This window comes from Dermacentor andersoni, chromosome 3 (genome assembly GCF_023375885.2).
Source record: "Dermacentor andersoni chromosome 3, qqDerAnde1_hic_scaffold, whole genome shotgun sequence".
NCBI lineage: Eukaryota > Metazoa > Arthropoda > Arachnida > Ixodida > Ixodidae > Dermacentor > Dermacentor andersoni.
The window spans coordinates 26,228,559-26,255,538 of record NC_092816.1 but is presented as its reverse complement, the minus strand read 5'-3'; the positions used below and the strand labels follow the sequence as shown (position 1 = coordinate 26,255,538).

Sequence of the window (26,980 nt, the reverse complement as noted above, 5' to 3'; positions counted from 1 at the left end):
ATGTGAAGTATATGCCATGGAAGATTCCAGGGGCTGTATTTTCTGAAGACGTTTCATTTTCCCTCTTAAAGCGAAGCTTTCTTTGCCTTTTCTGCCGACTTACTGAGCGCTGCTGCTGCTGGATTTCTTGCAACGCCACCAGATGGCGCTCGCCTCCGCGCATCCCGCCCAGAAAATGTAGTTGTAGGAGTTCATAGTGTTTTTTTTTAACTTGGATAGGACATGAAGCAGTATAATAGCAAGAGCTTGGTGGCGCAACCCACCGCCCCGTTCCAAAGGGGACGCTCATAGCATCCATCCATCCATCGATCCCGGCCGCCGCCGCGGCAGCGTTTCACAGTGTGTGCGCATGGCACGTGCTATGCTTGCTTTCCTATGCGACGAAAATGCAGGTGCTGGGCTGTGGAGGTTGCGTGCTGGTCTCTGATAGTGCAAACATTACAATCATCCGTAGCCTGAAGAGAGCGCTTGGAGCTGGCGTCTAAACAGCGTGCTGGCCACATATGCAAAAGGAGCACGTAAACACGCGCCAACAAAACGGCTCCTAAGCGTGCACTCGGCGTCTAGGACACCCAGACTACGCAGATAAACTGCAGTGGTGCACGCGATGTAACATTTAGCATCAACTCGCCACTCTCGTATAGGAGTAAACGTCGAAGAAATTACACATTCGCCGCCATCGTCACCGCGAATTATCGTCAAACAAAGCAAACAGCACACAAAGCTTCGCTTATACGTCGATTCCCACTGTGCGTGGGAGCCTCGTACTTTTTTTTTCTCGTCTTCGGTCTCCGCGGCGCAGTCATTATCGCTGAGATCGCGTCATCACTGGAATCGGCCACTCGGCGTGACGCACGCAATAAGAAATGGAGCCTCTGAACGCGCTGCCAGAAAATTGAGACCACGACCTCGTGCTCCGTGTAGGAGAATGACGCAGCAGACCGTTGTAAAACTATAAGTCAATTTATTAATTTATTTACAGCGAGTGCGTCGTTTTGATCGTATTCTTATATTCGCCAGTTTTCGCGTGCACCAACTGAATATGATGACATTGAGTTAGTGTTACGGCCCCGTATTTTAGCGAGTGGGAAAATTGCATTCCTTCCGCGCTCTGTGTCGCGACTACACAAACAGAATAAAAGAAAGGCCAAATGCGTTTATCTCTTGACCGCGTTTCACAGTGCACAATCTCGTTCCTGGACATAGTATTGACTTTCGGCATCTCAAGCGGCGGCACATTTTGTTTCTCGAACTTACCGATTATCTGGCTCGTGCATTATGTGGCTTGCCCAGCTCCATTTTTCCTCTTAATGTCAACTGTAGAATATCGGATACGGAATATCGACGGGTGGCGCGAGCACATATATTTTCTCCACACAAATATCGGTGCTCTGGCTACGTCACAAAAATACCAAACGATGTCTACCAAGGCGAAAATAGTGAGCCAAGTGGGCGCGCGCCTCGTAGTTTCAAACCGCCATTCCTCGTGACGGGCGGCGAACGCATGGCGTGCGGGTGCGAGCTTTCAAGCGTTTTCGAGCGCGCGCCAGCGAGCGTTCCCGCGCCGGCAAGCGTTCGCGCGCCGACAAGCGTTCGTGTAGCTTGGCCTTAACATTTTCCCCCTCCATTGCTTGTTGCGCAGGACCACCTGTCTCCGAGCAATACCGTAGAGCTATTGTTCCAGACTTGCGCCAAACTCGAGCTGCCCATCTGCGTCCAAGTCACGGCTGTAGAGTACCTGGACAGGTACGTGTCGAATCTCCGTGGCTTACTTTTCTTTCATTAGGGACTTGGTGTGTCCATGTGCGCTGCGTCTACAACAGCGCAGTGGTTAACCTCAAACGGCTATAGTCCACCAATATCACCTTGCAATGGAGGGCTGAGACGCTTATACACACGCAAGGGCAGCTTAAACCTGACCATAGTATTAAAGCGCAAAAGGAGAACACAGAACGAGTTACAATCGGCGTGTGGATTGTGCTCTTGTCTTGTGTCCGGCATTCGCGACTGTGACCTCGTAGTACCTTGTAAATTTTGCCAACTAATCCATCCCATCACGCATCTCAAACTGGCGCTTGTTCATCTTTCCTTCGATGCTATGACGTGTACTTATTTCGTGCACATTCTTTTCTTGTTTGCCAAATATGTTAAAAAGTCCGCGTTATTTTAATGTATATTCTACGCCAATCTTTTTGTAACTCAGCTCTTGTATTCTTGACTTGTTTCCACTCTGCTTAAATCCCGAACAGCTAGTGTTAATTAGTAAATAAATCATTCAAAACGAATAGCGTCGTGCATCATCACCGCCCGGTGTCTGCGCGCGCAGATTCCTCGTGCAGCACGTGCGCGACCTGCGCAAGCAGCTAGGCCTTCCGTCCGCCTGCGCCGCCGTGTCGTGGGACAGCGTGGTGGGCCGGATGCGGGAGCAGGTGATGCTGCGCATGCTCTCCTGCATACAGATTGCCAGCAAGATGTTCTCCAGCGTCAAGGTGCGTGTTTATCGCACTAGCTGCATGCACGACGACGGCGGTCTGTTGACCTCTCGTGGGCTCGGTTCTCCACCGCATGTTCCGACTGGTATAGCGGAAATCCAGGGACGCTTGTCTGTGTGTGCGCCACCGAGCCTCGCGTTGTTGGTCGCCGTGGCAATGGAAATTAAGCCGCAGCTTCCGAATGCGGCATCACTCGTAGCATCGGGCGTTGATTCGGGACTTTAAGTCCGCGCCAACCAATCAATCAATCAGTCGATCCCCCGCTAAACCGGCTAACCGCCCGCGCTTGCCGGAGTACCGGACACGCTAAATAGAGACCTTTAGCGTGTCCGGTATTCGGGCAAGCGCGGGCGGTTTTCCGGTTTAGCGGGGGCGTCAACGTGAGCGGCCAGATTGGTGGCGCCAGCTGGTGGCGCAAAGCTCAACCACACAAACACAGAGCTAATTACTATATTCTGCTTAGCTGCTGGCGTAAATTTTCGACAGTGGTGTTATCGTGTTCACAATAGAGTGTTTTAGTTGAGCGTATTTACGCTCCGCTAACCAGTTAAGCGGAGCGGAAGCGCGAATGCGCATGCGCCGTCCGCTTAGCCGTAAGCGGGATAGCGGAACGAGGAACACGGTCCGCTTAGAAGCTGCCTGAGCGGAGCGTGCCGCGCAGCACTTTGGCTAGCGTTGGCGTCCGAACGGATTGGATTGGATGCCGTAAGCAAGCGCGCTGGCTAACACGTGGCGTTCCCCAAGACGGCGCTTTATTTTCCATTGGATAAAATGGACCGGTAACGCATTACAAGCGCACGTCTAGATACCTCATGGAGAAACAAGTTATATATATACATATGTACGTTTTACGGTATAAGAGTGATCATAAAGTGTTTTTATTTTCTTTCATTACCCTGAATTTAGCCAGGGGGCGCTGCAACTACGAAAGGTCCGCTCCGCTACGCTAAACGTGCAACTAAAACGTGAAAATCGCCCGCCGCTCCGCTGTGGCTTAGCGGGGCCGCTCGGAGCGGAGCGTACCGTAAAGACGCTCAACTAAAACACTCTAATTACGCCGCTGCCAAAAATTTGCACGAGTGGCGAAGCAGGATATGGTGAGTTACTGCAGTTTTAGCTATGCGTTTGTCTGGTTGAGCTCTACAACACCAGGCGTCTTCACCGCTCACGTTTACGCCCCGACCATCCGGTAATCCGCCCGAACCGCTCCCGTTTACCGGAATAGCGTACAAGCTAAAGGTCTCTATTGTCTCTAATAGAGACTTTTAGCGTGTCCGGTATTCGGGCAAGCGCGGGCGGTTTTCCGGTTTAGCGGGGGCGTCAACGTGAGCGGCCAGATTGGTGGCGCCAGCTGGTGGCGCAAAGCTCAACCACACAAACACAGAGCTAATTACTATATTCTGCTTAGCTGCTGGCGTAAATTTTCGACAGTGGCGTAATCGTGTTCACAATTACGCCGCTGCCAAAAATTTGCACGAGTGGCGAAGCAGGATATGGTGAGTTACTGCAGTTTTAGCTATGCGTTTGTCTGGTTGAGCTCTACAACACCAGGCGGCTTCACCGCTCACGTTTACGCCCCGACCATCCGGTAATCCGCCCAAACCGCTCCCGTTTACCCGAATAGCGTACAAGCTAAAGGTCTCTAATGTCTCTATAGGCGCACACGTGTTATCATGCCATAGGTAGGCCTAATCATTGAGCCGGCACCATGATTAGGCAGTATACACAGGACGCGTTCTAAAGGAATAAGGAGTTTGCCTTCTCCGCTTCTATCAGGCGTTCGGTTCGCGCGAACCGCGGGCAGTGTCGTCGTCGCGCGAGGTTTTCTTGCGTTCTGTGCCTCCAAACGCAGCTTCCCACACCGCAACTGTTCGCCCGCCAGCACGCGGGGAAGTGCGTGAAGCTCGACGACAGTACTGCTGCATTTTGAATGGAGGCAGAATGCAAATACGCCCGTGCACTGTGCTTTCTGGGCAGCTTAAGAACCCCTGGTGGTTGAAATTAACTCGTAGCACACGTCTGGTGGCGTATATCGCAGACCATTAGTTGCTTTCGGACGGCTAAACCCAATGATACAATTTTTTATCCGCTTCGATAATAAGCTAACAGAGACTTTTAGCGTGTCCGCTATTCCGGCCAACCGGGGCGGTTTGGGCGGATTACCTGATGGTCGGGGGCGTAAACGTGAGCGGTCGGAGCGGTGCAGCCGCCTGGTGTTGTAGAGCTCAATCAGACAAATACAGAGCTAAAATTGCAGTAACCTACTTTATTCTGTTTCGCTGCTGGTGCAAATTTTCGGCAGCGGCGTACTTAGGGACTTTAGCGTGTCCGGTATTCCGGCAAGCGCGGGCGGTTTGCCGGTTTAGCGGTGGCGTAAACGTTAGTGGCCAGATTGGTGGCGCCAGCTGGTGGTGCAAAGCTCAACCACACAAACACAAAGCTAATTACTATATTCTGCTTAGCTGCTGGTGTAACTTTTCGACAGTGGCGTAATCGTGTTCACAATAACGCCGCTGCCAAAAATTTGCACCAGTAGCGAAGCAGGATATAGTGGGTTACTGCAGTTTTAGCTCTGTGTTTATCTGGTTGAACTCTACGCTACGAGGCGGCAGCACCGCTCTGGCCACTCACGTTTACGCCCCCGCAAATCCGGCAATCCGCCCGAACCGCTCCCGTTTACCGGAATAGCGGACAGGCTAAAAGTCTCTAATAAGCTGTATTTGACGTTCCGACTTGATCGCCCCGCTGCGGATGTCGGGCATTTAGGAACGTTACAGTTTTGGAAGTACTTAATGTCTGAGGTTCGCAAGAGTGGCTAGGCCTTTAGGAACACGTATAGGTTCCTAAACGGCAGATAACTCTTGTAGTGTTCAGAAACCCTTCCTCGAGCTCTGCAGGTTCATAGGCAAACGTTAATGGACTCCCGGCTTAAATTGTATAGTCACGAGTCACATAAAGTAACGCTTATGATTTGGTAAGTGACTGCAATCTTCTGCTTTTTTTTCTTTCTTTCAACTTGCTGGAAGCATTTCGTCGGAATATTTGTAGTAGATATACACGTGCTATGACAAAAAACAGCGCTTTTTCGAAGCGACAGTCTGACCGTCGAAAAGCGGTTTTCTACCCAAATATTCACATATACCAGCACCAAATTTCGCTCCTGTGACGCGGATATGGGCGCAACACATGTGCCGTCGGCTCTTTAGTGCGTGTATTCTTTCTATGTGCCGAAGCGTTAAACTTTTTTACGAATGGCTTTTGTGAGACATGCCACAATAACATTACTGTTTTTTTGTCTGTTCTTTCAATGGAACAACCTTTTCAAAGATCTTACGTTTCGACTGCGCTTCTTCTTGTGTCTAGTTAAATTGTTGATTTGCTAAAGAATGGGTTTTTGCATTCTAAATGACCAAACACTGATATTAATTTGCACGTTTGTAGAACTTTCGGCCTGTATATATAGAACGACCCAGTATGAGAAAATATTTAGAAAGTTGTGACGACACAACGACGTACTTGACCCACTTGACCGGGGACGGAGAGCGAGAGGAATGGGGAGGGGTCTGTGTAGGCGAATAAATTTCTGGGGGAGGGCGGGGGGCGCGTGCCCGGTGTGTCACCCCCTGGCTAAGCCACTGCAGCAAAGCACATGGCGCTGGCAAAAACATTTAAGAAAATAGGGCATATGGTCAAATTGGCCTAACTGCCAACCATAAAATCGCTTTTGCAGCCACCAAAATTATTAGTAAGGCTCCATTGTGTTTCGTCAATTTGTGTTTTAGATCTGCGCACCGCTGTAGGCCCATAAACGAGTACGGATATGTCCCCTTCCGCGAGGGATCTTCACCAAAAAAAAAAAAAAAGATAATAAAGAAAAGGAGATACTTAATCGCGTGTCAGCCCGCGCGAACGCCTTTTGCGTAGACGTGTGCCTCAGTCCCAAGGCCTTTGGAAGAGCCCGTGTGTTAGCGGTGTAAACTCGATTTATAGCGTTCCTCCGAGATGTCCTTCTAAAGGGGGCGCCACCGCGTGCGCGCTTGCGCCACGGTAACGGCGTTGCAGTATAACGGCGCGGTCCTTGCGTGGTGTGAAGTGGACGCGCCGATGCCGTGACTGAAATGCGCCGTAAGTATGTGTAGTCCATATTTCACTCGGTTATCGCGTTACCGAATAGACGCGATATCCGTGCGCACGACGATTGTCGAACGAGACCACGTGCCGTGGCAGCAGTGAACCTGCGGCCGCAAGAAACTCGGTCCCGCGCCCTGTCTGCCTATATATACGATGACCGAAGAAGCGGAAGCGTATGTAGTTCGAATTCTGGTAGACCAGCGCTTAGACGAAGTACACAGAGAATAAGAAATGAAACGTATTGAAAAGATGGAAATTGGCTGAGTGTACGAGATGTTCCTTCATCTAAGTTTTCAAATAAAAGGAATGCGTATCGTGCATCGCGCGTAGATATATCATTTGCCGCGTAGTATAAGGCAAAATTGACTTCGACGTTTGGGATTAAGCTGCTCAGTAGAAGGCTCGGATATCTGCGGTCTTCTGTTTTACCGCGCTATATGTACAGCGGCTCGCCACTGTCTTGCTTGCCCGCGTTCTCTGTCAACGGTGAAATCCGGAAGCTTTCCAGAGTCTCTGTTTGCGAACGGCGGAACATCACGTATACGGTGAGCGCGCCGTTCCCGATTCATCGACGATCGCGCCGTCGCGGAAAATACCGCGCCGCAGTGCGGACCGCGCCAGGGGCCAAGGCCTTCGTGATCACGGCGCTCGGGCAGCGGACTTTACACTGTGAGCCACCCGAGTGTGCGATAACTGGCGGCGTTGTTGCCGCGGCTGCCTTTAAGGACGGCGACAAACCGATTCCTCTGGCGAGTTCCGCTTCTTGTGTGTGGCGCGCAGGCACTCGACGTCGGGTCGCCGCGCCCGCAAGAAAGTGGACTCGTTTTGCAGACGCGTTGTTTAAACTTTTGTGCCGGAGCGTGTCCTCCTCGTTGCCACCACTCTGGCTTACGGCAGGAGCAGCGGGAGTTGTCGTCGCAGCGAGCGAGCTGCCTGCACGCACTGCGCCACCGTGGCACGTACGGTATCTGCTTCCGAAGACCGCCATATATACGTGAGTCTGCTGCCCTGTAAAGCTCCGCTGTAAACGGAATCTCTCGCTTTGTTTTTTTCTTTGTGCATGGGCGCGCGCGCGTGTTTTTATGTATTAAACACTATACGGAAGCTAAAGAGAAGCACTGAATCAGCTTAGACTGACTACGTATTGTTTAAAAACTCAATAAATGTCCTTTTCTCGGTAACAGGTTCTACATTATAGAAGGGAAAATGAAGGTGAAAGTTTCGTCGTGCCAAAAAAATGCGCTTGCACGCCATTGTGACGTCACAGTTTTCAAAGCATTTTTTTTCATATTTGCGACGCCGTGACTTAGTGAATGTTCTCGATGCTGGCTAAGCATTTGGCTGACCTATGCTACTCATTGTAGTCCAGCCTTACCGATACGAAGTTATCTAAGCTTGAGCAGGTACCGTCAACATCCATGACGTCACCGCGAGCTGGTGCGGGAACTTCGAGGTAGTGATTCATTCTTTTTCTTTTCAGTTTATTGCTTCACACAGTGGTTGCAGTTTTGGACAAATATGAAGTAGCAAAGGAGGCCCCGTAGTCAGTGACTGTCTCGAAACCTCCTGTCGACGTTTCGATACAGTCATTGATATATACTCAGGTATACATACGTCTTTCAATTTCGCGTCTTTTCTGGTTTGCGAAGCCTCCTTTCACGCTAAGAGTGGCTTTTCTTTGGTAATGTAGATGCGTAATTTACTTTTACAGCTCGAATATATTTCTTTCTCCCTTCAAAGTGTGCTTTCAAGCTGCACCCACAACGGGGTGAAAACGGTGTCCTTCCTAGCTATTCGAGAGGCCCGCAGCGCAGGCGCTCTTCGAAGCAGCCAACCACGGTGGGGGAACCGCCGCGGGGCGGCCCAGGCCACGTGGCCCAGGCTCAGTGGCTGTGGCGTTGGGCTGCCGAGCACGAGGTAGAGGGTTCAATTCCCGGCCGCGCCGACCGCATTCCAGCGGATGCGAAACGATAGGAAAAAAAAAAAAAAGACGCTCGTGTACTTAAGTTTCAGCGCACGTTAGTGAGTCCCAGATGATCAAAATTAATGCGAAGTCATGCCCCCTCTCCCCCTTTCTTCTATTCCCCCCGCTAAGTCCCTGATGCGAGTCGCTGCGCAGGACCCGGACGTTAATCTCCTCAATTTGATTTTAACAATTCACCGACGATTACGGTACTCCCTAATGTGAAATTCGAGCGCAGCTGTATACGTGTTCTCATTTCGCGAGATTCTGGCTAGCGCGGACAATCTATCTCGTTCGGCACGTTGCAAACACAGCGCAGTGTGGTGCGACTGCCTCGCTAATCGGGAGATAGTGAGAGGCAGCGCGTGGCTGGCGCATGGGCGCGATTCACAACAGCCGCCGCAGACAGACCGCCACTCATGCAGTGCTTTGTTTACATATATGGTATCGCGATGGCGTCATCGATGAACAGACGACGCGCGCTATTCTGCCGCCATCTCGTAGCCATCGTCGCCGTAAAGCCCGTCTTGTGCGTCACTACGCCTTTCTTTTCACGCCTTTCGCCATACCCCCATCCTCATCATTCAGCCTCATGGTTCCGCTTCACCCTCCTCCTCCGCTGTCCTCCTCGCGCTATCTTCGCTATCGAGATCTTATATTCGCGTTCGCTCTTCCATCCTTCGCTATGCTCGTTCGCTCGGTTACGAGGAGGCCGAGGGACGACGCCGACGCACGTCGCAGGAACGGGCGGAGCTGCGCTCTAAAATAAATTCTGAGGTTGTACGTGCAAAAACCGTGATCTCGTTATGAAACACGCCGTAATGGAGGACTGTGCAGTAAACGTACACCAAATGCACGGCACACGGGCGTTTTTGCACTTCGCCCCTATCGAAATGCGGCCGCCGCGCGGCTGGGATTCGATCCCGCGACATCGTGCTTAGCAGCGCAACACCGTAGCCGCTAAGCCACCACGGCGGGTCAGTTTAATTTGTTTAATGGTGAAAGGCTCAGTGTTGAGATTGGGAGGTGACTCTAAGACGGCCGTAATAGGTTACACGTCACTGTCGCGTTCAAATGTCATTCTATAAAAGGGCTCCAACGAGCGAGAGTTTTTGGTGCTAGTGGAGATATTAGCGGTCAGGATAAGTTGACTTCCTTGGACATTTGGACACCTGAATTACCTCGGGGAAGCCACCAGCAGTCAACGTTATCACGTGGTTTCCCCTCAAGAATGGGCAGATATCAGTGCTTCTTAACTTCAAATGTGGGTGTCGAAAAAGGTGTCCTAAGAACTAATGGCTATAAATCTAACGTAGGAAACCAGACATTGTCCCTGAATGTTGGTCTTGGAACAAATTTTGTTTTGAAGAGGTTTTGCTACCGAGCAGGCGTTGTCCATCCGGCGAGCTTAGTTTTCTGAGAAAAAAAAAAAACGTGATGCAAGAGCTGGGGAAAATAAAGTTGGAAGCGAAGAAAAATCAAGGTAATGTCAAGGTTATAGAATATTTAGGTTCCCGAGACCGCCCAGTCACGCGTCTTATAGTAGAATTGTTACGCAAATTCGCAAATAATTTTAAATAAGCAAAAAATCGCTGAAAGGGAACCGGAACCTGACAACGCAGCCGAGCGAACCTCTTCGTGTGACGCCACGAGTGTCTCCACCGGGAAAGGCGCGCAAGGCATGCCGGTCTCGCCCGCTGGCAGCGAAGAGCATACGCTCAACTGAATCGTGACCGCGCCGGACCTTCGCGTGACAATTTTACTTTAGCGTACGCAACTTATAGCGTACGCTATACGCTAAGTGTAGCGTACGCTAAGGAGCGCATGTTTTCTGCAACTTTAATTGGCCGGCGATATCTTCGGATCTCAGAGGCCATATGCCGTCGTTGCGACTATTTCCCGCCTGTAGCGATAGGTGGTGCTGACATCTCGAACGTTTCTTTCGTTAGGCTTCGACTCGTTGGAAACGAGAAGCGATCTCGAAAACACAACGATGTTATCCATAATACTCTGTCGTCGAAGCAGCCTAAGACTAAGCGAAAGCCGTTTACAGAATCATTTGCTACGAACTAAGTGCATTTTACAAAAGCAACGCCAAATTCAATTCGAAGCGGGCAGCCGGGACCGCCGCCATGTTTCACGCAAACTCCGCAAACCACGCAAAAACGCTAACTCGTTTGCGTTGCATACGCCCGCTATACCCGCTATTTCGTTTAGCGTTCAGCGCATGCGCAGTGGCGACCCGCTATTTTTTAGCGTACGTAATGGTATAGCGTACGCTATACGCCATAACATAGCGTACGCTAAGCAGCGCACGTTTTCTACAATTTTAGTTGGCCGGCGATATCTTCGGATCTCAGAGGCCATATGCCGTCGTTTCGGCTATTTCGCACCTGTAGCGATAGGTGGCGCTGACATCTCGAACGTTTCTTTCGTTAGGCATCGTCTCGTTCGAAACGAGAAGCGATCTCGAAAACACCACGAGGTTATCCATAATACTCTGTCATCGAAGCGACCTGAGACTAAGCGAAAGCCGTTGACACAGTCATTTGCTACGAACGAAGTGCACTTTACAAAAGCAACGTCAAATTCAACTTGAAGCGGGCAGCCGGGACCGCCGCCATGTTTCCCGCAAACTCCGCAAACCACGCAAAAACGCTAACGCTAACTCGTTTACGTTGCGTACGCCCGCTATACGCGCTATTTCGTTTAGCGTTCAGCGCATGCGCAGTGACGACCCGCTATTTTTTTAGCGTGCGCAATGGTATAGCGTACGCTATACTAAAACTGTCTAATAGAGAGTTATAGAATAGGGGCCCCAATAGTTTGGGGCCCCAAACAGTCTTGCGGGTGTTTGCACTGGATCACGTAGGAGTGAAGAGCTTTAGAATAGGGTTTTACGTTTGCGGATAGCGTCTTGCGCTGACAGCGCCACTATACGGCGTCAAAGAAAAGCTATTAGAAATAATTAAATAAAATATACCATTTTATGATAGGAATAATAATTTTGACTTGCGTGTATTTGCGTTTAATTACAATTTAGAGGTTATTCTGTAAGCAGCAAATAATTAGTTGCGCTTAGTTTTGAGCAAACCAACTTTACTAGCCTTCACCAGCCAAGCTTAGCCGTGTTAGGCCTACGAGCCATAAAATCCACAATCGAATTCAAAATCAGCGGCGTCTAATGAGTCAATCTTCATAACACACGCTAGTTGGGAGAAAGCGATAACCGCAGTCACTTCTCCTAGCTTGCGAACTTCACGCGTTACCGCGAATCGAACCCAGTTTTGTGCTAGGTTAGAGCCGTCGCTTCGATGGGTGCCGCCATGTTTGCCGACGCAAAGCTTTTGGGGACGCTATTTGGGCTCCCGCTAAATCGGTGAAATAGCGTTCCCAACGCAAAACCCAAACGCAGTTTGCGTCGTGCGCATGCGCAGTGGCTTCGACGCTATTTCTTTGGGGCCCCAAAACGTTTGGGGCCCCTATTCTAAAACTCTCTAATACGTCGGCTACACCAGCTCTTCGGATCTGTCAAACATTGACAGCTATGATTCTGACGAATTCAACGGTCACAAATCGCCGTTCGCATCCGACCCGCCCCCACAAGAGCCAGTGCCCATGCGCTACATATATTATGCTGCAACATGAAGACTAAGGGTAACCCTAACCACTGATTTTATACGTGCTGCTTGCTATTTTATGTGTTACATTCCTTCTCAAGGAAGCGTTTCGCATGCTCACTGTAAGATGTTGAGCACGACTTTCCGCATTCGTATCCCGCAAGACTGCCGCTGACAGTCCAAAGCACCGGACGGTGCATTTGTTTACGTCAATAGGTACAACGACCACTCCTCGTTCGCTTGAGATATAGTGCTAGCCACTCATCGGTGACATCAATTAATGACAGAACATATCAAAACAGGCAGATTTTGTACATGTAAGCACCGTTGCATCACTCTGAATCGCACTGATATGAGTGACCACACATCTTCGAAAACAGCGAGCGGGAGACCGTAGTACGGGGGCGTTGTTATGCTGCCTACTTATCATCCTTCGTATTCTCTTCATGCATACAATATGTTCATTAAAGTGGGCATAGATGAGGACTTTGCGAGAACGCGTAGCTTTCTAGCGGAAACGTCGATGCCAGCATAGACACCGTTGGCAGCTGAACTCCACGATTGTTTATGCTTCGAGGACCCTACGCTTGCTGCCCATTTGGGATACGCGGCTAGCAGTGCACCTCGGAAGCTAAGTAATGAGTCTGCATGGCAATACGTAAAGATACACCCATGTTCGTAGTCGCATTTAATTTAGGGAAGTGCCATTGAGTGCGGCGGGCGTCTTTCCGTCGAAAACGGCAACGTACCGATGTCGATACTGCTCCGTGCTTTTTGTGTGTGCACTGTACGAAATGAGGAATGGTTTATTTCAAATCCGTATGGTCAAAACTGAACCGCAGAAGTTTTCTTCATCCTGATGGCTTAATTAGCTTCAGGTCAGTCGCTCAGGCCTGCCAGCAGCAGACGCATGAACTATACGTGACTGTGACATAAAGGCTTAACCTCGGCTGAACGCGATCGGCATCGGCTCAAACTGTGTGTGCGGATGGCGAGGGCTGCAGTTCGTGCAGCCTACGTCTACAGAGAACACAACTTCTCGCGATAGCAACTTCTCACGCCATGCACTAGCTCACGATCGTCGATTCCTCGACGCTCTAGTCACTGTCGTCTGCATAATCCCGGCATGCTCTGCATGGAACACTCCTGACATCATACACAATGTGGCTTGTAACTGAGGAGGAGGTATAAGGTAGGGTGTTCGAGGCAGTCAGTTAAATTCATTTGTGAAATATCTGTGCAACTCTCAAACCTGCCTTTTTGAGGACACGATGGAAGTGTTCAGATGAACGTACCCAGGGAATTTCATCGACATCCGGTGACATGGAAAAATCGCCGTAGTTGCCCGTTAATGAGGAGTTCTCTGTTTATTAAAAAGGGCCAATGGTAAGTGAAAGCATGAGTACAAGTACACGTCTCGTCTAAAATTGAAAGAGAGAGAGAGTGGTCGAAAAGAAATTGACACAATGTAGTATAACTAAATAAAAAGAACATTAGTATTCAACCGCAGGATGGTAATAAAAATACCAAGAAATAAATGTATGAAAAACGGCTTGTAAGAAATATAATGATTCAGGCGAGGGTATGCATGCTTAGTTCTGAACAAATGCAAAATGGATATATATTTTTCTTATGAGTGTAACCCTGGTATAATGAGTAGCTTCGAGAGTGCCCATTCAAACATTTGTGCGAAACGCTCAATTAGGCGCTTCTCATGCTTATGTTAGGCTTTGAAAATCCCATCTATGGTATCGTGCTATAGCGATAGACGGCTGTGTTTACAGTATTTATGTTTTTATGCACCTAAAAGTGTAATAATGTGTTGTGTAGTGGGCTAGTCAGTTCTGCTACATGGTAGAACACCTGCCGTGGCTACTTAGCGGCTATGGTGCTGCGCTGCTAAGCAGGAGGTCGCGGGATCGAATCCCAGCCCCGGCGGCCGCATTTCGATGGGGGCGAAATGCAAGAACGCTGGTGTCCCGTGCATTGGGCGCACGTTAAGGATCCCCGATCGCACACTACGGTGTGCCTCATAAATCGAGGTTTCAGAACGTAAAACCCCAGAATTTAATTTTTTAACGTGGCGAAATACTGCTCTGCGAAGCAATACTAGCGTGTAATACCAGCAAGACAAGTGTTTAATACAGGCTCATTCACACATCCAAGATGTCTTTGGTTATGACGAAAAATTATCGGTGCTTTACATATGCAGTAAAGTACTGTGTATGGACAACCCCCAACTTTAGCCTAACAATCAACTCTTCTACAGTAAAGTACATATTTAAAATACTGCAGCGCAAGGAACTGCGCTCTTCTCCCCGTATGCACACGATGCGGCATCACAACGTCCGCTGGATGTGCAACCGAGCTACATATACAGGGGAATCATTCCTTTTTTTTTTTCAAGTTTTATGGAACTTTTAAATATTGCCAGTGGCAGATAGAATAATTCTTGTCCCTGAGCTGGATTGTCCGAAGAGGCATAAATTACTAGCACGATAAACTGAAACACATAGTCAACTAATTAACACACACACTCACTGACTTCTTAATTACTTTACAGCACATGTTGCAATTTATGAATTGTAGCCGATGAGCTTGCATCCTTTCGAAATGAATTTTCAGGATGACACCAGTTTCGAGAGTGTACTTCCCAAAGTGTGGAACGAAATACATGGCTTTTCCAGTTACTAATTGTGCTTCAATGCTTGAAAGAGCGTTTTGTTTCAAAAGTAGGTGGAACAACAGTGCATTTTTACGGCAAGTTTGATGGCGCATATCTACAAACTAGCGTCCTTCTGGAAAATAATTGCAAATGGGTACGCCTTGCAAGCTCCCCGGCTACAACTCGAAATTAATTCAAAAGATAAGTGAATTTTTGTTAATTAGTTGAATCTGTGTTTGGATTTCTCCTGCAGGTAATGTCCGCCTCTCTGAATAAACAAGCTCAAGAACTAGAACTTTGTTATCTGCAACAGGCTAATTATAAAAATTCCATCAAACTTGCAAATTATCACCATGTATATAGGCCCTGAAATTTGCGGATACAGAAAGAAAGCAGCGCTCACCGTCCACAGAATGCATGCACAGCAGCGGCGTAGATATGCTAAGGGGAGAAGAGGGATTGTCTCGGTGCCGGAGCACCCTACTCCGCCGCCGCACATCTGAAGAAACAGCTGTGAAACCAGATGGCGCCACCGCGCCGGCCGCTCAGGCTTACCAGTGACCCGCTCGCGTTAGCCGAAATGCCGGACACGCTCAAACTCACTAAAAAGACTCGTCTTCTTTTTTTTCTCCGCGGAATATCTTTCCTAACCAGGGTATCGCGGATTTGAAGCCTAGATGGCTGACGGTTCTGCTTAACTTCATCTTCCATGTTTTTGGTTTATTTCTTATCAGTGCTTAGTCACGCCTAAAATTTCTTCGAAAATGATAAGCGTGCCAGGGAATGAGAGGAGGGGGGGGATGCAGCGCACAATATTGCTGACCGATCCGTTGTGGTCATCTCGCATTAGTCATCAGACTCCACCCACCATAAGAGAGAACTCAACGGTTCAGTTTTGTCCTGTACGCAAAGAAAGAGAGGGAGAAACGTCGCCCAATCAGTTTAGAAGCAGTCGAGCCGCGGGGAAGGTCAGTCGTGGTCACCCGCATCCGCGCGTCGTCCGTCTGTTTGTCATCGCCGCGGCGACTGTTTTGCTAGCCACCTTTAGAGTCATGCCGAAGTGTCCGAAACGTCCTTCGGCCTTCTTCGGAAAGCCGTCGCGGGAACGCCAGTACCTGCTGCACCCGCACGTCAACGCGGCGAGAACGGCCGCACCGAATCAGATTGGTCGTCGCCTACGCCGGGAGAAGCGCTACACGGCGAGGTACGTGCCCTCGCTTGCGCCCGTACGGGAGGAAGTTGGACCGGCGTCCGGAGGCGAAGGCTCGGCCTCCGGGTCGTCGCAGTGGCTCCTGGCGTTCCCCGAGCCGGCTAGGTACGACCGTGGACCCCGCCACGTGCCGACCCGTCAACGGAGTCGCAGCGCGTGCATCGGTGCGGGGCACGCGCGAGGCCGGCGTTCGTCGGCCAAGTTCCTCGGGATGGCAGTCGACTCCTGGGTCTTCACCGGCGCGACGGTCCTCGCTGTTGTTGGCCTCGTCGTGATGTACCTGGGCACCGTTGAAGCCGTCCGTTCCCGCAAGACTGCTGTGAACCGCGGGGGGCTGTTCATATTCCTGGGCGTTGCAGTACTCATGGTATCGGTGGTGATGTGCACTTTGCCCCGTGGTTCCGGTCGATCGGCTCCAGTCAGGCTCGCGCCCGCTGTCCCTCCTATTTGAAACATTGCGGACGGTCAAATGGACAGCTTCGTGTATAGGTACCCCTGTGATTCCAGGTGTAGCTGTGTACATATCTTCTTGTCGTCTTTGTCGAATTCTTGTAAACGTATCTCCCAATAAACGTGCATGTCGATATGTACCATTTGGCCTTCTTCCGCGATCGCGCACGGCGTTGCACGCAGCGACTTTTGCACCTAGCAAGAGTCGGCATAAGATTTCGTGCGCATGCATGAAGGTTCTGCATTTCAACAATGCTCACACGTGACGAAACTGCGCGTAATCTCTGCCGGTTTAGGGGGAGAGCAGAAGAGAGACCAGAACGGTTAGTGCTACAACGCCAGCTTTTAGGCAACAGATTTCGATGCTTTTACTTTTCTACTCTTTATCCCGTGTGTAATTGCGACGGCATCGTATCTATGTTGTCATTCAACTTGCGTGGAGGGGCTGTGAATACAGCACTGTACCGTGAAGTTTAAGGAACTCGCCGAGACGAGTTCCCGTTCGAAGCGCGGAGTCGGCCACTTTGGTAGCGTTGCTAAACGCATCTGTTTAAGGCCATTTCACCGCTGAGGAGGAAAACAGAAGCGCGAACGAAACAGGCACTAGACCAGTACACAGGACTGGCGCCAGTCTTGTGTACTCGTCTCGTCCCAGTTTCGTTCGCGTGTCTGTTTTCCTTCTCAGTTATGAACCAAATGCCCCAAGTAAATATTTTGCTGTTTCTCATACACAAGTATTATCCAGGACGAGTATGCTCACAAGGTCACTAGACAGTGAAACGTGTTATCGAAAAAAGTTCGTAGAGGCTCACGTGGCTCCTTCGGTGGCCTCGTATCGCGCTGCAAAACTCATTACGGAAAAAGAAGTATTTATTGTTGGGCTATGTTGGGAAATAGCCGCTACAAGACAGACGTAAAACGTGTGCCGACAACAGAACTTTGCGGGACACGGTGTCCACCGCAAAATGTGGCATTCTACTCCGTTAAGGCGTGGCGTTTCTAATTTACCGAAACACTGTGTACGCCGCGAAGGCTACAGCAAACTGAAACTTTAAATCCAAGGCTGTGCGCTGAAGCTTCGAGGGAACTCGTGTTTTCTTCGAATGCCGGGTCCCGTAAGTATTAGCGGTGACCGGCTGTATGATTATCAGACACTTTTGGGCTGGTTCCATTAGAAATATTGATTTAATTTTTTTTGCTTCGCAGTGTGAAATGGCGAGCCATCTTGGAAAATCGTTTAACTATGTCCGATGGCCGGGATTTTTAAGTGGGGTGCGCCAATGTATGGATTGTATGGGAACGGATACCTCGAAACTGCTGCAATACTCGGGAATCCCCAGTGACATGCTGCAATTGCTCAGTAGTAGTGAGATGACATCTTTGCCTTTTGATTTATTGCACTATAAATAAAGGTCCTGGACCTCGAAATCCAAGCAAATACTGACGAGTCTCAGCGCGCCCCGAGTGCGTTGAGTATTTCAAATAAATATAATCTTCGCTTGTCTGGTGACCGATAAACTGGGCGGTTTCTTGGTCATGATGCCGAATATACCTTTCGTGAAAAGGCAGCTCTAGGGAGCTTTTGTAGCGAGAATCAGCTTGTGCTCATGGTAAAATCAAAGACGATTTCCCTTTGTAAAGAACTCAGTTTGAATAAGTTCGATAAGGGCATCAGCGACCACAAAGGCAGCAAGCCTCAATGTCCGCTCTGGTACTACTCAGAAACCAGGTGTCACTTTCAGGTTCATAGTTATAGTGAAAATTGTTTTTGGCAGCTGCTAGTGCATGCCTACCATGCCGTTTCAATACACTCTGTTGTCATTGCTGCGCTGCAGCTCTGGTCTAAAAATATCTACCAACGAGCTCACTAACAGGTTTAAAAAAATTGATACAGATTCACCGTCAACGTCACCGCTAATTACCGTCAATCAAAGCAAACAGCACAGAAAACTTCGCTTACATTTGCATACGCTCCAGTTGCCGGGAAGCGTGAGAAGCAGTCTTTGAATGCTATCGCGCTCCACTCTTAAAGGCGAAGCTTAAGCTTCCTCCAAATTTTTTGTTCACACTTCCCAAGGAGGAGCTGCCGAGAGGCCGCGGTGAATCCATTGAAAAATTGGAAAGGAAGGCTTTCAGGCGGGCCTGAGCGCAGTAAGGGCAATGGTGAAAATGGCGGTGAGGGCCTACGTGTGGATGTAATACCCCTGTCAAGCGGGCAAGTTAAAGTGCACTTACGGGGAGTGCACTTCGGTACCTTGAGTCACACTTTAGGCAACGCGCTTCTTAACGGGAAAACAGAGTGCACTCGCAGTAAAAACAAAATGGTGACAGACTAAGAGCGCGTTTTTTAAAGATGTAAATGAACAAGAGAAAGCTGCTAAAAAGCGATTGTCTTAAGAAGAATTATATATAAAAACAAACTTCATCTATTTGTCTCAACAAAAAACGAAGAAGTTTTATTATAAGTGTGTTGCAAGTCAATGCTGGCCAAGACGAATGCCTAGCCAATCCAAAACAACATGGCGGTGTGCGGCAGTTGATCCTGCTTATAGTGTTCTAGTACACTATAATCCTGCTCATAATCCTACTAGAACAGAATATGAGCGAGTATATATGAGCAAAGACGGCAAGCTCGATATTTAGCTACACTGCAAAATGCCACGCACACGGTTCAAAGCACGACCGGCGTGGTCAGCACGCTTTCACACCAAAATAAACACGAACTGAATGAGCATGGCCGTACCGCAATGCCGCATCATTCTGGCGCCGTTAGTTGCGTACATGATAAATTCGTTTCGTTATTGTGCTGTTTCGCTTCTCGCTAAACACAAATTATATTGTTAAAAGCTGCTCAATAATTGAAATGAACATTTGTGTCCTTTTTCTATGCATTACATTTTGCGTCGTTGAAAGCGTTGGTGGCGAGGCTAGGCACTCCTTCAAACCGTTGGCGGCGAGGCTACGCACTCGGCCAGCAAAGTGCGTTCCGTGAACGTACTCCGACTTGAGTGCACTCATATGAGAGTACACTCCGCTGCGACGTTAAGATTTGGGAAAGTGCACTTAAAAACCGAGTGCACTCGCCGTAAGTGCACTTAACTTGCCCGCTTGACAGGGGTATAAGTAAGTAAGTAAGTGGTCCTGATCCCTTTTGACTCAGGGCAGGCGTTTGTCAACGCCACAGGAGATGTTCAGAGTACAAGAAGGAAAGAAAGTAAGGAGAGAAAACACATAAAAGAACTTAAAACACAGTTTTGTCACAGTCTGCGAGTCCGTCTGGTTGGTCCGGTTTGTTGTATTCTAGGCTCCAGTCGCCCCGGATTTCACTAAAGCCACGACAATCCAATCCGCCAGCGCTGCCGGTTCAAGTTGGCGCGTCCTATGGCGTCCCATATGCGTCGCTGCTTGGTCGGCCGTCTTTATTTTAGGAGTAGGCCGTCTTTATTTTAGGATGCTTACCGTCGCTTCCAGGTGGCGCGACATGTACAGCCAAACATCATTGCAGGGACCTATCGCTGAAAAATAAGCATTATGCAAATTTGTCGAGCGGACAACTGACGCAGGGCGTGCAGACGCAAAGCCACATTAAAGCACTGTATGGTCTGGGCGACACTATGGAAGCGGTCGCACGTCGAATCAACGCTTATGTGCCCGCTGCGGTGGCTTTGCGGCTGTGGCATTCCTCGAGGTCGCGGGTTCAGACCCGACCGTGGCAGCCGCATTTCGACGGGAGCGAAATGCAGAAAAACGCCAGTGCACTTAAATTTAGGTGAACATTCAAGAACACCAGAGTGTCAAAATGAATCCGGAGTCCGCCACTACGGCGTGCTTCAGAATCCGATTGTGGTTTTGGTACGTACAGCCCCATAATTCAAATAAAGTTTAATACGTCTGCCACAGTGCGATGTGCCATGTGAGGCAATGATAATGCTCAACCCCTATAGGATATTATGAACAGTGGCGCACAACAACGCCTCAAGCAAACACGTCTTCCTGTATGTCCTTTGTACTACGCAGACAAACAGCTGTGGTGTACGCAAAGTAACGTTTACCGACAACTCGCCGCTCTGGTATTGGACTAAACGCTGAAGAAATTACAGATTCACCGTCAACGTCACCGCTAATTACCGTCAATCAAAGCCAACAGCACAGAAAACTTCGCTTACATAGATTCCCAGAGTGTGTGGGATCCGCATTTTAATAATAATAATAATAATAATAATAATAATAATAATAATAATAATAATAATAATAATAATAACTACCGTACCCAGGAACAACAATAAGGTCTCAGCGCTAGCGCGCCGATACATAAGTAAAAAAAAAGATAGCAATCAATATAAAGAACAATTTTGAAAAAAAAAGGAGGTACATACGAGAAGGCGCATGGTGAATATAAAAGTAAAAAGACAAGGGCAGTTGAATAATGTGCGAAATTATGACAAAACAATGCAAAGCTCGGGAAAGAACAATGACAGCGAGTTATGAAAGATATCCACAACATGAAAAGCATTATACAGACAAAGTATTCTGTGGACTGTTCAGTGTCGGTGATGACAGGCAGAAACATGGAAATGTCTATGTCGTCTGGTGACCTTGCACAGAATACCAAACATGACACAACCGAGTAGTTCGGGGCAGGCGGGGATACCGTGAAGGAGTTTGAAAAGAAACGGAAGGTCAGCGCTATTACGTCAGCAGCGAAGTAAGGGCAATGGCAGTAATCCAACAGCGCTGGAACAATAGTTTTCAACCCCATAACATGGATCGGAAAGCAAACGGTGAAGACAGGAGATATACCGTCCGTGTAGTACGTAAGGTGACAGATCGCGGTGATCTATTAGTAATGGAATGGTGTGAAGAGAAGGAATGCAAAATCATGGACGGCAGATCAGCAAGGTAGTATGATGAAATTAGTAAAATGTCAGGCATAAGATTCGGTCGGCTAGCGCAAATTAACGGTAATCAGAGGTGGCTAGCAGAGGCCTTCGTCCTACAGGGGTCATAAAATAAGCTGGGGAAGTTGATTTATGAAGGCGCGCAGGGAGGTGGAAAATGGCAGGAGGAGGCAGGTGTTCAGGTGTTCGTCTCCTCCCGGAGCAGGGGTGACGGGAGGCAACCTCGGATATTCGTCGTACCGTTTTGTTTGCCCTCGGTTCGCGCCTTCCTTGCCGCCGCGCGGTCACGCACACAATTTCTCCGTGAAAGGATGCCGACGAGGGAGGGCGCGTACAAAGTTCGCGACCGCTCTAATGAGAGAGAACTCGTCTGGTCAGTTTTGCCCTATGGTATAGAGGGGGAGAGAGAGGGAGACGTCACTTGTCACTAACGGCTAGCATTGGTTTCTCCTCTTCTTTTGCTCTTCCCCTCACCCCGTTGACGCCGAACCGTGCTCCCTCAAGGGCTGCAGAAGATAGCGTCAGTCATTTCTTATTTTCAATTCAGAACCACTTCTACCACTGGTTATCGTGAAGTGACGTTTGGTGAAAGTGCCTGAAGCGTCCTCGTGCCTTCGAAACTCTATATCAAGAGCGCCAGTATCTCCTGGTCCCTTTTGTCAACACGGCGGCAATGTCCGAACCAAAGGCAAACTTGGGACGCTGCTTACACACGGAAGACGGGTTACGTGCTCAGGCACACGAATCCTCTTCCGCCGATGATCTGCGTGGAACTCCGACCGGGATCCACTGGCAAAGATGGGACAACGAGGCTCGTGCGTTTTCCAAGCCGACCTGGTACGACCGTGTGCTTCGACTCATGCCGACCGGTCCCCGGAATGACGGCGTGTCTATCTGCATCGATGACGCGCAAGTTCGGCATCTGACGATCAACTACTTCGAAAGGGCACTTAAGTGCCTGGTATGCTTGCTTTCTTGCGCGCTCCCTATATTCTTCGGTGTGACATTGCTCTGCGTTGGCTTCCTCCTGGCGATATGCGTGGCCTTCATCATAATTCTCGGTTACTTCGACTTCCCGTACAACGGTGTTCAGGTGCTAATTTTGCCGGGCGCTACAGTCCTCGTGGTACTGGCTGTGATGTGCCGTGTTCACTGGCGTCCTTCCCGATGGACTGGCGTCAGGCTCGCTTCCGCTGCCCAAGCCGTTTGAAGCCGTGTGATCGCAGGCGGCGTTGAAACATGCAGCCCCATCCTCCGACATGCGCTCCCACTCCGACGCCTCGCGTCATCGTAGGACTGTCTTTCTGTCATTTTCGTTAAGGTGTTCATTAATAAACACGCATGCCATACTGCACCGTGTTGATCTTGTCCGCTATTTGAATTTTTATTACACAAATTATGGTCACACAGGGAACATGTTGAGAAGCATCTGGATCCGTAGCATCATGCTAATATGAATCCATGCAGAAGTAGTAACAATATATACATAAATGTACAGGCAGGAGACATCCTTATACACAAGGTCAGCAGCGTCTCAGACTAGCGTACGAAACGTACGAGCTTCAGTTCTTTAGTAATACAGTTCTTCGTAGTAACGTTTAAGCATCACAAAAAAGTTTTATGTTGCTTTAGCTGAACAGGAACATTGTTCCATAAAGAACAACTAATACCAGAGAGCCGTCTTTTTCCGTCTTCAAGAAGTTACTGCATTCGTAGCCTCTTGTCTTGAAATGGGAAGGCATAACAACGGAGCGGTGAAGTGGGGCATTGCCAGTGACAGAGTTATACACCATCATTATAGTATTGTAATTTATTAACAAGTGAAGGGTCATGATTTGGTATTCAGAAAAGGAGGGGTTTAGTAGAGGTCGCAAAACTGGAATTTTACATGAAATGGATTGCGCGTTTTTGCAGGTCTGCATGCGGTTTTATATACTAATCGTACGTATTACCCCAAGATTCTACACAACGAGATAGTTGACTATGAAATAGGGCAAAATAGCTCGTTCTCTTTATCGCTACAACAAGTAAATGGCGACGTTTGAAAAGTGCAATGCGAGACAGTACCGAGTTTTTTTTTTTTTTTTTTTGCACAGACAGTCAATATGCATTTTTCATTTGAACTGATGGTCTAACGCAACACCTGAATCATGTTAGGTCACTGACTGTTTCTGTAGGTTCCCCTTTAGCATGGAGCCAGTCCAGTGCTTTATGGGAAGAATAAATCACCATATATTTTTCCTTAACATTTAGGAGCACTTTATTGGCATGAAGCCAATCACAAATTAGCCTCGTTTCTTCGTTAGCTGTGCAGAAAGCTTCAGCCATGGACTAAGGTGCGCAAATGAGGGAATTGCATGAGTGAAGTTATGTAGCATTAATGGAAGTTCATTCACGTATAGTGAAAATAATATGGGTCCCGACACTGATCCTTGGGGGACACCTGATGTAGCTGGAAAAAATCTGAATTAGTATTGAAAACCCGAAATATTTGTTGTCTGCTCATAAGGTAGCTTCGAAAAAATTCGAGAAACCCCTCAAGGAAGCCATAGCGTTCAAATTTGTTAAGTGATGAACAATATGATGAACACTACACCATGATCAACAGTATGATGAACAGTATCGAAAGCTTTTTTTACATCTACAATTTGAAAACGCCTTACAATCATGTTGTTTAGGGAGGAATTAGACATATCTGAAAGATAACATTGCAGTGGAGTTTGATCTCTTGCTCCGAAAGCCATGCTGGCTAGGTGTTAACACAGATTCTCTATTGAGGAAATTACCCATTTTGCGATAAGTTTCTCGAGTACTATGTTAAGGGCACTTAGTACACATATTGGACAGTATTTTTCCGGAGGGTTACAATCTCCTTGGAATCACCTTGGATAATTTCAAGAGATCTGGGTAAGTAGCCGTATAAAATGCGTCATTAATAAATATTGGCCTATGGAGCGCAAAGGATTTCTATGCAGTTTTGTAGTATAAATGGCGATACCTCATCACACCCGGCGCTATGTTTGAATAGCATAGTATTAACGACTGTGATAATTACCTCAACAGTTATGTCAATGTATCGAATAGAATTGACAACCCTATTCCGAACGATAACGATTGAAAGTGAAATAACGATTGAAAGTTAAAACTATTAGGTCACTGATGTTACCATCATTTCTATATCAGGCATAATGTATTGATTAAGGGTGGGTTTTATTACAGTTTATAACCTGCCATGTTATTTTAGAGTTTCTCTAATATTTAGAAATGAGCTCCGAATAGCACTGTTTCTCACCAGTACGGCTGACTTGCATCACCTTTTTTTCGGGCTGGCCGGAATTTTTCGTCATAGTATGAGCTACCTTTATTTCGTTTAACTTTGGCGGGGCCAACGGACTATGCGTCCACGATTGAGTACACGATCCAATCAAATAATTCTATTTCCCAGAAAGAACAGTTTTTGGAGGGGTTTATTGCCTAACAACTGGTATGGACAGCTCGACTGGGCCAATAAACGCTTGACAAGGAATTTGGGGCAATAGTGCATGACCGTAAGACACAATACATAACATTGTAAATGTAGAACGCTTAAAAATTTTGTAATAGTACACCATAAATACGTTAGAGAAATGAATGATTCAGGTAAACATACTTATGGCAGTACGTAACAGCTGCATTGCTCAAGTAAATACTAAAATAAACGCCAGAAAGATACAATAATGGTTAGAGACACGCAGCCATGACAGTTAAGAAGGAAATATCACAATAGAAGTACATTTTCACAACGTTAATTGTCCGAACTATATATATTAATATTCTACGAAGTGCCATAAACAAGAAAAAATATATCACAAGAAAGGAAAGTGCGAAGTATCACAATGAATACATTTTTCAATTTCATATATCGCAACAAAAATTAATTCACTTAAAAGAACTACGGTTTGCTGTTGTAAATATGAAGTTTTTTACATTACTGTATTGATTGAGCATAGTTGGCAAATTATATGTCGATGATTGTAACTTATAATTATTGCAAAATCTTTGAACAAACAAAATATCAATACTTCTGGTGCGGTAGGTAACACCTCTGGCAGTTAAGCATGCAGTATCTTTCGAAAATGGTTTGAAGAATCAGAAGAGTGATAGTAAGAGCGTGGAATATGATAAACGTACATGTTTTCAACTTTAATAAGATTGTAATCCAGAAACCAATGGCGCGTTGACAAAAAGTAGTCTAGATTAGCTATGTGCCGTACAATATTCTTTTGTAACATATGCAGGTCCTATAAGTTCTGGCGTGATAGCCCAACCGAAACTGCAGTATGTTATGTGAGACAAAAATAAGTTTTGTGTATTTGAAGATTTCCCTTCTTGGGTAAGACATATTGACAGAGCTAATACGCCGGCTACACTAGAGGCATTTTTGCAAACATTAAGAAAGTGTTGGTTCGAGCTGAGGTTTGAAGAAAATGTGACACCTAAAATTTATGCTCATCAAAGAAAAATATAGTCTCACCGGAATAAACAAGGGATGGACAGGCGTATGCGAAGATGTAGCAAATGGAGCTTATTGAAAAGTCTCCTCAACGATAAAGAGTCTAAGGGCAACCTTAGCCTTGCGACGGATAGGCTCATAAAGAGCAAATCGCAATCTGCCTCACCGAGAGGGAATTAACCAACTTAGCACATACTTATCTCCCCCTCGCGAAAGACAGGGATCGCCCGGTAGAGCGTGTAAACTACATGGGACTCTCGGCACCTGATCTAGACGAACCCTTCACCGTGGCAGACATCAGACATGTTCTATTCAATCTAAATGGCAGAGCAGCCCCGGGACCCGATGGAGTCACGAACAAACTCCTTAGGAACCTAGACGACAGGGCAATCGAGATAGACATGGCCGAAACCAATGAGGTATGGAAAACTGGACAGGTCCCGGTAGACTGGCGTACTCATACCCGGTTTCGGTACTCATACCCAAACCAGGAATACCCCCCTGCCCCCCCCCTCTATATATAACCTGCGGCCTGTTTCGATTACATCATGCATCGCGAAGCTTGCGGAGCACGCGATGCATAACAGGATCACTGACCACATTGAAAACAAGGAGCTCTTTAGACACAACTTTATCGGCTTTAGACAGGCGTTGTCCACACAGGACGCTATGCTTTTGCTTAAGAGAGGAATCTTTGATAACACTACTCGCGACGTGGGAGGGATCCTCGCACTGGACCTCTCCAAGGCCTTCGACAGGGTCGCGCATAGACACATCCTGACGCAGATTTCCTCTGTTAATCTGGGTCAGCATTTTCATAACTACACCAAATCGTTCCTCGCGGATATCAAGGCACACCTCCGACTAAACACGGACTTGGGAGGAGCCTACGAGCTAGGTACCTGCGGCACCTCACAGGGCTCGGTCCTCTCCCCACTCTTATTCAATATAGCCATGCACAAGCTCTCCATGCACTCGCCTTGCTGCAATCCCGAACGTGGGTCACGCCATTTATGCGGGCATCACGATCTAGGCGCCGGGTGGCTCGCTAACCATGCT

General features: G+C 48.0%; 1 protein-coding gene across 2 annotated transcripts in view; it reads left to right on the top strand.

The window, feature by feature from the left end:
* Positions 1–26,980, top strand: part of LOC126518727 (cyclin N-terminal domain-containing protein 1-like) — a 231,454-nt gene that overhangs the window by 1,933 nt on the left and 202,541 nt on the right. For both annotated transcript variants that reach the window (XM_050168499.3, XM_055065329.2), the window contains exons 2-3: positions 1,643–1,746; positions 2,327–2,489. In XM_050168499.3, the coding sequence (XP_050024456.2) occupies positions 1,643–1,746; positions 2,327–2,489 (267 nt within the window). The remainder of the gene's footprint in view (positions 1–1,642; positions 1,747–2,326; positions 2,490–26,980) is intronic.